Here is a 12,341-nt window from a genome sequence, read left to right as displayed (position 1 = left end):
TAAACATTCTTTCTTCCTCCTTTGCTACTTACTCTTCTCTGGGCTAAGAAACGTAGCTCAAGACCTGATCGGGGTATCACTTTTCAAATGCCCAAATCCCTGTAAAGGTTTAGTGTCTGGCTGTGTGCATTTTGCTCAGTATTAACATGTTCAATGGAGTACTTTGATTTTTTTTTTATCTAGACGCCAGAAGCTGGTGAATATATGCTTCATAGCTTCAGATAAACCTTTTGTTCTTCTGGGGCTGATCAGCTGGTAGAGCAGCGAGAGGGAGAAGGGGAGGGGAATTCACAGGGGCTCAGCGGTTTCAAAAAGTCAAATTACCTCTGAGCCATAGCAAGGCTGATAATTTAAATGAAAAAATATATATACAGGCTGCAGCACACAACACCGTCTCTGGTAGGACTTTTAATGAAGCCCCAGTTGTGATGACACTGAAGCCGGAACGCTACAGTGGGATAATTACTTGGCTCCCACACAGCTGAGTTCCATAGATGCATTATTAACGGCACATTCCTCGCCATAACGAGAGCTGAACAGAGGTAAGCTCCGCAGACCTGGGCGTCCGCCATTAGCGGCCTGGTGCAAACACAAATGAGTGTTTTCACAAAAGCATGCAAAGGTTGTGAAATTCCAATGAATCCAGGGCTTGGAGGTGGGCATGGGGTGGGGGTGAAAGGGAAGGGAGGAAAGGGTACAATATAAATATAAACATGTGTGTGTGTGTGTGTATATATATATATATATATATATATATATTTGGTCCACGCAGACGTGGCCAGAGATGTCACCTTTCCCTGCACAATGTACTTGGAGTAAGGCAACCTGGGAAATTATGGAGTCAGAACACATTGATTTTCCCGCAACAGATCCAGGCGGCAGCCCTGATGAAGAATTACGGAGGAAATGCGATAACCTAATTCTCCTCCAACCTGGCCCTGCCGCTCCTCCAGCCCGGAGCCTACCTGGCTGGGGCCACGGGGCGGCGCCTCCTGACCTGGGCACGCTGCACAGCCGGGCTCCCGTTTGGCATTTCCAGGCTGCCCCCTCCCCCTCCGTTCCCAGCCCCGGTTCCCCTCCCGAGCCCCGGCGCTGGCTCAGGCCACATTTTCAGGACATGCAGAGATCACCAGCTGCCTCAGAGTCCAAGGGCCTTCCGGAAAGGGGTAAGCCACAGATACGGGTATTCTTGCTCCCAGCTCACCCCAATTAAAGCCAGGGACAAAGACACACGTAGCATTGTTATGCGGGGCCAGAGGGATCCTATGCACGTCCCGTACAGAGGCTCCAGAGCACTGGGGTGACTTAGAGGAGACGGTGGGAAGCCGGTGCCCGGGCCCTGTGCTTCCCCGCGGTCCTCTCCTCGGTTTCGCTTCCCCTGGAAGCGTCTGTTTCAAGGTGACCCTGTTTCGCGAGTTAGCCCCAGCGTCCCCCGCCTGCTCACAGAACGAGGGGCCTCCCAGTAATTAACACCCGTACTTGATGAGGTCCAGCTGGCAAACTGAAGCGATGCCAGCATCCTCCACTCAACAACCTGGGCTCCTCCAGCCGGGCCCCAGTGAGGGCCCCTCCCTCCATGTCCATTCTGGCCACCCTGTCCCTGGAGGACAAGGCAAAAGTCACCCATCTAGCATGGGTGTGCAGTACGAAGTGGTTTATAACAGTGAAAAGCTAAACACTCCAACGGGTAATTTAAACTGTAGCAGTTCTGAGAACGAATCAGCAAGCAGCCACAGAAAATGATGGTGTAGACGTGTGTGTGCTGACATGGGAAGCTGTCACCATATACTGCTGGAGGGGAAAGGTTACAAAACAGTATGGATATTATAACTCCATTTAAAACTAAACACTGTGTAAAAGTGTACACAGTTGTTCCATTTGTACGAAGGAACAAAACAGGCGCCAGTATCTTTGCTGTCTGAAGTCAAGATCATGGTTACTCTGGGGGTGGGACTAGAAGGGGGTAGGACGTGGTCCCCTGGGGTGCAGGCGATGGCGTGTCACGATCCAGTGCTATCTGCACTGATGGGTTTGGTGTGGGAAAGCTCAGCGAGCTTACGCTTATGACTTTGGAGCTTTTCTGTATGTAAGTTATGCATCAATAACAAGTCATTACATATTTATTGATATGTGTGCTTTTCTGTATAAATATCAAACTTCAATAAAATGTTTTTTAAAACTGTGTTTACACGTGTATGAACACACAGAGTCAGGAAAGGTAAACAACAAATTGTTAACGGCAGTTTCCCCCAGGAGACAAGATTAAGGGTGATTTCTATCTTTCTATTCATCAGCATTTTTTTTGGGGGGGGGAGGAAAATACATTAAGTTGTGTGTGTGTGTGTGCGTGTGTGTGTGCGTGCGTGCGTGTGCACGCGTGTGTATGTTTTTAAGGTTTTTTTAAACAGGGAGGGGCAACTTGCCTGAAATTATAAGGAACACGGTCAATTAGCAAGATGAATAATAACACCCACCACCACATCATCATCTATTCAACAAATAAAAGCGCTCAAATGCAATTTAGGACCTGTTCCGCCTGAGCCTTCTGGATGCGGGCTCTCCTAGAAAAACCGAGGCAGAATTCTTCTGCAGGAGTCCCTGGCCCATGAGCAGTGTGAGCCAAAACGTAAACAAACAGCTCTGTGTGGCAGTTCTTCTCTGCAAAGCTTAAGAGCAGTCACCCACGCCGCCAGGAACGGGCCACGTGCACCCAGAGAATAGTTAGACAAAAGAAAAGCACGCGGGAAGTTCCGACCCACTCGGAAAAGGTGTGTGATCCCCTCCCAACCTCAGCCACAGCCCACCCACCCACACTGTTCTCCTCCCCTCCTCTCCCCCACACCCTCCTTGCTCATTTCCGATCACTTTCTGACACATCTATCTTAACCCCGCTATTCCCCATATGCGCAAATTCCCACTGATGCTCAAAACACAGGTGAGAAGAAATAGAAGGTAAGCAAGATGTCAGAGTGGGAAGAGCTCGTGGGGAAGAAGTTGGTCATGCATGCAGGCGGATTAATCATCTGCCCCCAACCCAGACCGATATCCTTTAAATACCTAATCTAGATTTATTTAGAGGAGACGGGAAGGTTGTCGGGGGTAGCGAGTAGAAGGGGGGACCCCTGGTGGCGGTTGCAGGCTGTCGGATTCTGTCCCCAGCAATCCAGCTCTGACCCCAGACTCCTCCTGCCGCAGCAGAACAAAAGCTCCGCAGGTTTATAGACCCCACCCCTTAGAGGGTGTGCCTCATGTTTGGACCCTGCCCCTGCCGGGCCTCCTAGGAACTGGCCCTCCAAGAAGTCCCGCCTGGAGATACTTCCATGGGGTTGTAGCACCTCCCAAAGGTTTGCTACCAAACTCAACCAAGTCACTGTCCCTCCATGCTTCAGCTTCTTTGAAAAGTGGAAAATCGAAATCTGAGCCCTAGCCTCTTCACAGGGAGCGGGGATGCCCTGGACCCAAACAACCCGTGAGACTGCTGGTGTGGCACCTAGAAGCAGGCCACTTCCTTCTGAAAGGGGACAGAGATTATTTAGCAAAGCACAAGGCAAAAAAACTATTTCCTACCAGAGGGAGGACCAAGAACTTTGCTAGGGGCTTAGGAGCAGCAATTTCTATCTGTGATGCTCTCCTAGGTCCCTGTTGGAGGAGCAGTGAGCTCAGGGCCAGACCAGCAGAGGAAGGAAGGCCTCCCACAGTCACCGAGGGGCCCCAAGACACAACTCCCTACACCCCTGCAGGAGACCTGGTATGAAATGTCCTAGATTACTGGGCATGGGCCAAGCCAGCAGAATAGACCCCGAAAACAAAACCAAAAGCAGAGCAAAGCAAGTTCTTGAAAACTCCCTGCCCCCAAACTGCCCGCCCCTCAGCTGAGGGGTGGGGGCCTCCAGGCAGAGGCCCTGGCACTGGCCTCCCCCAGCCATGAAAAAGGGATGTTTTCTGGATTGAGAAGCAAACTTCCTCTTACAGATTGCTCTGGGTGTTCTGAGACCAGGGTCCAGTTGTCTCTCTCTTTATTAAAAAATACCATACCTCCCTTCCCTTTGGAACCTCTTTCCTGACTCCTCTTTCCTCCTCTTTCATCAGAAAGTTTGGTGGGAAGAAATGGCCACGCACACCTGCACTACCATGGCCAGCAATCTCTGTGCTGGAGAGCCCCCAGGTCTCTCCCAATGAAGAGGTCAGCTGTTCTACAGAGAGGATGCTCCTCTGTCCCTCTCTCCAACTCTCTCTCTCTCTCCTCTCTCTCTCACACACAGATCCAGAAACACACAGGCACACAGAAGAAGGGGCTGCCTGTCACGCACACTCAGACACACACACCACACACACACACACACACACACACATCAGAGACATACACAGAAATGCACAAAACAGAGAAATAACCCGATAGATCCAAATACATAGAATCAAACAAATATACAAGGCCACAAACACTCCCAAACCCAAACCCAAAACACAGACACAAACCCACAAACATGAAATCTAGTGACCCAAAAAAACCCACACACACACGAACACATAAATAGAAGACTCAGCAACAAGCCCACAGGCATGCAAATGTAGAGACGCAAATAAATACAAATTACACACAAACTCCCTGCTACAACAACAACAAACCAAATAGGCAGAAACCCACAGCCAGGCTCAGGGACAAACCCCCAGATAAGGTTGTCAATTCAGATACCTCGGGAGAGCAAGGAGGGCAGAAACAGGCTGGTTATTGCAAAACTGGACCAAGCATGCAGGCGAGGCCAGAACAGGCTCTTCCAGAACTCCCTGGCAGCCTCTTTCTGGTTGGGGTCCTTAAACTCCTCCCCCTCCCTCCCAACCCTGGCCACTTCCTGAGACCCCAACAGGACCCTCCACGACACAGCTGCAGGCTGGAGGGCCGGGAGTGATTCAGGGGTTGGGGGTGGGGGCTCTCTCTCCTGTCTCCTAGAGCTCCTTTTCCTCCCAAATTAGGGCTGTACAAAAAAGGGGCTCAAGAAGTTAGGGTATCCTTGCACCCAGGATTCAGATGGGATCTCACAGGGGCAAACCAAGAACAGGACACGCCTCACTGGCTGCAGACAGAAGCTGAGCACAGAGGTCAAATCTTTATAAGCCCCAGGACTAAACTGACCTCCCCACAGCCCCTGGTCCTGCTGGTATCTCCATTCTGCAAGGTGCTCAATAGCATCTTCCTGCCACAGACCCCTTCGGCCTGCCTGACTTACACCCAGAGTAGCAACTCTGATATTTAGGATTCACAGCTAAGAATTCCATTTTAAAAATATCGTTATCTACCGATATCCCTACCCAACAATAGGCTAACAAAATATTAATTTTTGCAGCTGACCAGTTCTCAACCAGTAAATTGGGGAGAATAATCTCTAAAACCGAACCCAGCTTCACTAATCTTGAAACGTCCACCAAAATTAGCACCAAACTTTTATACCGCACTCGCTTCCTGGAAAATAAACATATCAATTGTCTTTTCAAACCTCTATAGTATTTTGTCAATATTTTTTTATTACAGCAGAGAATGTATAAATATTTTATTATAAACCAAAGGCCTAAAATAAACAGTTTAGTAAATAGTTATTACATTACAAGGAAAAACATCTGTGGAAACTGCTTTCCATGTAATTATTCTTGCTATTTTACATTAGCGCTCAACGTGAATTTCTTTGGCACTAATGTTTCACTTGTTCTAAATCTTCCTCCTTGTTGCTATTATTAAAATCTTAAAAAGGTGCCAAATCTTAAATGAAGAAAAAAAAATGATTCACTAGAAATTATTCATATCACAGTGAGTCGCTACTAAACCTGGCAGGGGTGCAGTATTTTCGGTGAAATTAACATAAAATATACAACTGCAAATTATCCAGGAAATAGCTATGTTCTTTACGGCATGCTTTTACATTCGGAAAAAAATGTTCTCCTTCTCCATCTCACACAAAGCCACAGACAGCCCCACTCCGGCAAGTTTTAAAGGGAAAGTAATAGATTTGTCAAAGGAGCACGGGCTTTGAGAAACAGACTAACAAATAGCTCATGGGTGGATCAGCCTTAGGTAATTACCAGAGACAACGTCAGAAACGTAGGGAAGGCAAGAAAAACAGCCGGCAGCTTTCTTCCCCCTCGATTCCAGAGAATGTATTTCCTCTCTCAGGCCTCAGCTCTGTCTCCTAAACACAAGAAAAACTGTAACACCATGTAAAATGCAAATCTCGCTGTAAATATTTTATAAAATTGTTGCATACATCCCAAAAGCTATAGGTCTTAATTGAGAGCAGGCGATTTTTCTAGTCAATATATGGAAATGGAAAATGCTAATTTGTGTTTTTCTACTTATGAAACACCCTGGAGAACAGCAAGCCACAAATGCACTCACTTTAATATTATAAATATAATTTGGCTCCCTCTTTACCATCCCCACAGCCCTGGCTTTTATCTCCCTGTGGCTGCAGGAGGAGAGATGGAGAATCGCTTTCACAGCATCAGCCCGGGAAGGCGGCCTCGGATGTTGGCAGGGGGGACATGAGGCACAGAGCTGTGTGCCCCCTCCCCTACCATCTTCACCCCCTGGGGAGTGGCAGGCAAGGGCCACAGGCCAGGAGGCACTGCCCAGCGTCTGTTCCCGAAAGGGCCGGAATCAAGAATGAAGGTGGGAGCTGTGGCCACGTGGCTCCTCCCTCCTCCTCTGTTGGGCCTGTTTGGGGTCTGTGCTCCATCTGACTGCCTCAGAGCTCCCTCTGGGCAAAGGAGACTTCTCTAAGGGCCACTCCTAGAGCAGCCAGGATGAACAGGGGTGACTAGTGACTAGCAAGATGGTCGACCAATGCAAGTTGGAAATGCCTATTTCCAAACTCCCAAGAGAGATTAAGGCCTCTGCCAAGGATCCTGAGAGCCTACCCCTCCCAGCAAGGGGAGCCCTGCTTCCTCAAGGGCCCACAGGCCGCCCACCCCCACCCCCCTGCACCCCCATCTCACAGTACACTTCCCATCAGGAACACAGGGGCTTTCCCACCTAGAGCTGCACAACCCTAATCACACGTGGCTACGGAACGCTTGAAATGCGGCTGTTCCACACGCGGCGCAAAATACACATCAGATTCTACAACCTTAGTATGAGAAAACAAATATAAAAAATTTTCATTAATTACTTTTTAAGCTGACTGTACAGTGCAATCATAATAGTTTGGATATATTGGGTTAAATAAAAATAGTTCATCCTGTTTCAGTGCAGCTAGTAACACATTTAAAATTACACATGTGGCTCAAATCTTATGCCCCTTGGACAGCGTGCTCTAGAGTACGCTCTGGTTTGCTGCACAAAGCCTGCGTCGTGTGAGTGTGTGTGAGCACGGTTCTCTTAGACACCGTGCAAATAGGAGGTCCCCAACATTATGATCCCAGAGCTTTACAGGTCTCAGAGTCTGGGATCCTATGATTCTGTAAATCCGTACATCTACAGTTCAAAGAAAGCACTACATGGTAAAGAGATTCTATTACTATTGCTTCCCAGCATTTAACAAAGGTTTTACAATGGTAATCATGAAGAAGGCAGGCCCTCTGGCCCTGGTCTTGCCTACTCCTCAATCAAAAAGAGCTCAAATACTTGGTGATCACAGTCCGCTTCTCCCCGCCTCCAACCCCCCTCCCCGGCCGCCTGCTGGCTCATGAGCTCAAAACAGCTCAGCCCTTCTGACTCCACCACCACCAGGAGGCTCCCCAGTGACTCCTGCCCATGCTGACTCTCCCCCAGCTCAGAATGCAGAAGGGGCCTGTTGAGAGAGCTTGTCAATCATGCACAGCCTTTCTCTGAGTGTTATCCTCTTTCTAGAAACTGTTCTTCAACTTCTCCTCAAATTTGAGTAGCAAGGAAGCAGAGGGACTGGTGAAAAGGACACAGTTAAAGTCAGGTAGCCTGGATGTAACTCCAGGCTGTGCCTCTTCCCAGCTGTCAGAGCTTAGGTAGGTTCCTGAGCCTCTCCTTGCCTCAACTTCCTAATCTGTCAAATGGGAACGACAACACCGACTTTATAAAATTTAGGGGGAGAGTTGAAATAATGCATGTAAGGTACACACTCCATAAATAGCAGCTCTTGGTATTTTTACTATTATTGTCACTTTTTGTCATTCCAGAGCCGTCCCATGACTCAAAGCCAAGTCCTTGGGTGTCGGGACCAGCATTCCCGGAGGGGAGAAAGGACAGGGCCTAGAGGACTTTCCAGCCCCTTACTAATGATAGATAAGGCAGCACCTGGGATTGGGTGCCAGGCCAAGCATTCCACTGCACAGGAAGCCCAGGGGGTGGGGCCCATCCCCTCCAGAGGTCCAGGCCTTGCACCGCTGCATGTGCAGACACTCTCTGCAAGTCCAAGGTGAGGGCTGTTTGCTGAACAACCTCCCTGCTTTACCTCCAGGCACTTTTGGTCATGCAAAAAAATATCAGGGGGTGGGTGGACACTGTGAGGACTGGATGGACATTATTTATAATTAACGTGGGAACTGTTTACTATAAATGATTGCTTCTCAAGGCCCGAAAATCTTAGGCTGAACCATATGAAACTGCCATTTCTGTAAGCTGAAAACTGGATGCTCAACCTAGTAGCTTTAACACCTCAAAGCAGGGTGGCCCCTCTCTGGAGTACAAGGCTGCACTGTGGTTAAGGGAGCCCCAGCTACTGGGGTGCCTGGGTGGCAAATAAACATCTGACTCGGTTTCAGCTCAGGTCATGATCTCATGGTTCATGAGACCGAGCCCCACATTGGGCTCTGCGCTGTCAGCACAGAGCCTATTTGGGACTCTCTCTCTCTCTCTCTCTCTCTCTCTCTCTCTGCCCCTCTCCCCCTTCAAAATAAATAAATATATAAATTTTAAAAATAATAATATAAAGGAAGCCCCAGCTTCTGAATTCCACCCTGGGCACCTGGGGCTGAGAAGAAACCTCTCCCCAAACATGCACATGGTGTGTGAACACACAGGCATGCACACATACATGCTTCTTTGCCTTTGAATTTGCTTACAAATCAGAAAGAGGAGGTGGGAGGGATGGGAGGAAGGAGAGAAAAGAGGAGACAACAGACCCATCCGACCCTGTAAACTTCAAGGATCCAAAGAAAAAGACAAATCAAGGGAGCGCTTTCCCATTGCAATCAGTGCACAAAAGTGCTGGTTGGGGAGAAACCGCCTCACAGGGCTGAGCACTTGATCTTAGACACTTTAACCACACACCCGTCCCCCCGCCCCCCCCCCCCGCCCCTTTCACAGATATGTAAATCAAGACTGAGAGAGAGCGGTGAACCACTCACAACAAATGAGTGGCAGAGTCAGATCTGAAGCCAGACTCTGAGACTCCAGAGCCAAGACTCAAAAACAACATGCCAGACAGAATGCGGGGTCATGCCTGGAGTCAGGGGTCCCGGTCTGGGCTCAACTCTCGTTCAGGCCTCACTGCCTTCACCTGTTAGATGAAGACAGTGATCCTGACCTCATTTTCCTGGCAGGGATGCGGCTAAGAGCAAAGCTCCGGTCTGTTCATTCTTCTCATCCCCGAAACCCACTAAGTGCCTGGCTCTGGTCGAGGCACCGGGTGTGCTGGCCAGGATGGGAGAGACAGGGTCCCTGGTCCACTCTGGTGGGAAAGGCAAACACGACACAAAACAAGTGAGTAAGGAGATGGCAGCAGAGGCCGTGAAGCGCTATGAAGGCAATAAAACAGAAAGAGGAAAGAGTGCCGAGGTCGGGGTGGGGGTCGTCAGCCCAGCGAGGGGTGACACACGAATGGAAAAAGGCAGCTGAGTGAGAGCTGGAAAAAGAATGTTCCACACACAGAAGGCATGGCTGGGCAAACACCTCAGGATGTTCAACAAGAAACAGATCACGTGGCTAGAGCAGGGCATGCAGGAGGAGTGGGACGTGAGGCCGTGAGGTGGCAGGGCACCGCAGGCAGGTCAGTACAACCACCCGGAAGAACTGTCTGGCTGAACAAATCCCTACCCGCTGAGCCAACAATTCCTCTCCGGATGATCAAGCAAAGGCATGGGCACACACGACCACAGAAGACCCCCCCCACGAGGGTGAGACCACCCCCCCCCCGGCCGTGGGTGACATGTCGGTCACGGGTGAGACCCCCCCCCTCCGCGGGTGAGACCCCTCCTCTCCGAGAGTGAGGACCCCCCCCTCACTGTGGGTCACGGGTGAGACCCCTCTGCAGGTGAGACCCCCTCCCCCCCCCGCCGTGGTTGACATGTCCTTCGCGGGTGAGACCCCCCCCCCGTGGGTCACGAGTGAGACCCCTCCCCACCCCCCTCGGCATGGGTGACGTGCCCTTGGCGGGTGAGACCCCTCCTCTCCGAGAGTGAGACCCACCCCCCCACCACCCCCCCTCCGCCGTGGGTCACTGGTGAGACCCTTCCGCGGATGAGATCCCCCCCACCCTCCGGGGGTGACATGCCCTTCGTGGGTGAGACCCCGCCACGGGTAAGACCGCCCAACACTCCGCGGGGGAGACACTTCCCCTCCTCGGGGGAGACCCCTGCGCAGATGCCCTTCAAAGTGCCATTCACAACAGCCCCAAGCCAGGAACGACGGAACATCCGGCAGTGGAAGGACACACAGCAAAGTGGACGGTGGCCATGCAGGAGCATACAACTCGGTGATAAAAAGTAACAAACCACTAGTCCACAGAGGAGATGTACCTCGTGAACATTAACACTGAGCTAGAGAAGCCAGACACAAAGGCGACAGACTGGAACATTTCGTTATTCGACACTCAGAAGCAGGGCAGACTAATCTGGCGGTAGAGGTCAGAGCGTGGCTGCCCTTTGCGGGGTGCTGGCTGGAAGGGAGCATGAGGCAGCTGCAGGGGGCAGGGAAATGGGCTGTTCGTGGATGCTGGTGCTTGTTAGGTGGGTACACATGCACGAAAGTGCCGATCACATACATACGTACTTACACAGACATACTTCTGCGCCCTTATGGAATCCAAGTTCAGCCTCAGTCTACTGGGGGCAAGGCGGACCGATCATCCCCAGTTGTGGAGGCAGCAAAGACCCCTCACCTGGGGCAGCTCTTGCCCTGCCCCTGTGTCATGCAAGTCCCCTCCATGGGAACATGCTGAGTTCATGAAACCCTACAAGAAGACACCCAAAAGCCAACCCAGCAGAACCCACAGCCCCTAAACCAACCTCAGGCTTCTAAAATCTGGGTCAGATGGAGGAAATTCTGGGCAACAACTTAGCCCCAGTTCTCCCGATGGGATGGCGGGGAAGTGGTGAGAAGCCCCAGGGCAGTGGAGACAAGGCCAGGCTGGTCAGAGGCCCAGCAGGCAGTCACGAGCCGCCGCCCCCCCCCCCCCTCATGGGGAGCAGGAAGGGAGCCGGCCCGACGTTTATTACCCGCCAGCAGTGAGATTGACTGCAGGCCTCCTTTGCCCACACTGAGCCATTAGCTCGTAATGGCCCCGAAGGCTCCCTCGGCCACAGACACAGGCCCGAGCGCTCGGGCTCCGACACCAAAGATACTAATGACTACCACATTGCCGAAATAAATCATCATCGCTCAGAAGGGGCTCCGGCCGGCCGGCGGCTTCCAAACTTCATTTCACGAATTTCCCCCTTAATACTCAGCTGCCTTGGCGAGGGGGTTCTTGGGTGGACACGTCACCAGCCAATTTCTCTGCTATGGTGTTTATAAAGAAAAGAAGAAAGAAGAAAATGGGGGGATATTAATCTATGCAATGCGAAAGGATCTTACATTGGTGGGAATCTGGAGATTGGAGTAAAATCCCGTTTGAGACTCCCTCAAGAGTTTAATGGTCCAGACCTGGCAGCCAAAAACACCCATGAAAGTCAGGTGGAAAGTGTGTTCCAGGGAACACTGCACCCTCTGGAGAGATGCTTCATGAATACAGGGGCTCCATGACCACGTGGGGGCAAGTTGGTGTGGAAGTTGAGTGCATGGGGCCCAGAGCCAGACTGCGCTGTTCATCTACCCCTGGCTCTGACTCCTGCTGGCTATGTGACTTTGGGCAGACTGCTCTGCCTCTGTGTTCCTCAATTTCCGCATCCATAAAATGGGAGAATAGGGGAGTTGGTGTGAGAATTAAGTAGGATAGTCGATGCGAAGTGCTTGGACCAAGGCCTGGCACGCAGGTAAGTACCCTGTGATCCCCACAGGAATCGTCAACGGGTCCAATCTCGGTAAAGACGTATAGGAGGAAACCTGGTTAACATGGTGATACGCCCACTTGCTCCCATCCAGCCATGTTATAGTTGGAGTGAGTGCTGGAAGGTGAAATGATTTGCTCAAGGTCGACAAGCACATGGGGAAGGACAGGCTG

At 50.8% G+C, this 12,341-nt stretch overlaps 1 protein-coding gene across 3 annotated transcripts in view; it reads right to left on the bottom strand.

Moving 5' to 3' along the window:
• Nucleotides 1-12,341, bottom strand: part of ZNF423 (zinc finger protein 423) — a 334,487-nt gene that overhangs the window by 92,330 nt on the left and 229,816 nt on the right. Inside the window, exon 6 of one of the 3 annotated variants that reach the window (XM_086689499.1) lies at nucleotides 10,428-11,680. The exons of the other annotated variants lie outside the window; for them this stretch is intronic. Within the exon in view, the coding sequence (XP_086545625.1) occupies nucleotides 11,625-11,680 (56 nt within the window). The 3' untranslated portion in view covers nucleotides 10,428-11,624. Of the gene's footprint in view, nucleotides 1-10,427; nucleotides 11,681-12,341 lie in introns of those variants that run through there. 3 annotated transcript variants of the gene reach the window in all.

Source organism: Puma concolor, chromosome E2 (assembly GCF_028749965.1).
Source record: "Puma concolor isolate L17-30 chromosome E2, mPumCon1.1.hap2, whole genome shotgun sequence".
NCBI classification, from domain to species: domain Eukaryota; kingdom Metazoa; phylum Chordata; class Mammalia; order Carnivora; family Felidae; genus Puma; species Puma concolor.
The sequence above is the reverse complement of the archived record's forward strand: the minus strand, read 5'-3'. Positions and strand labels throughout refer to the sequence as shown.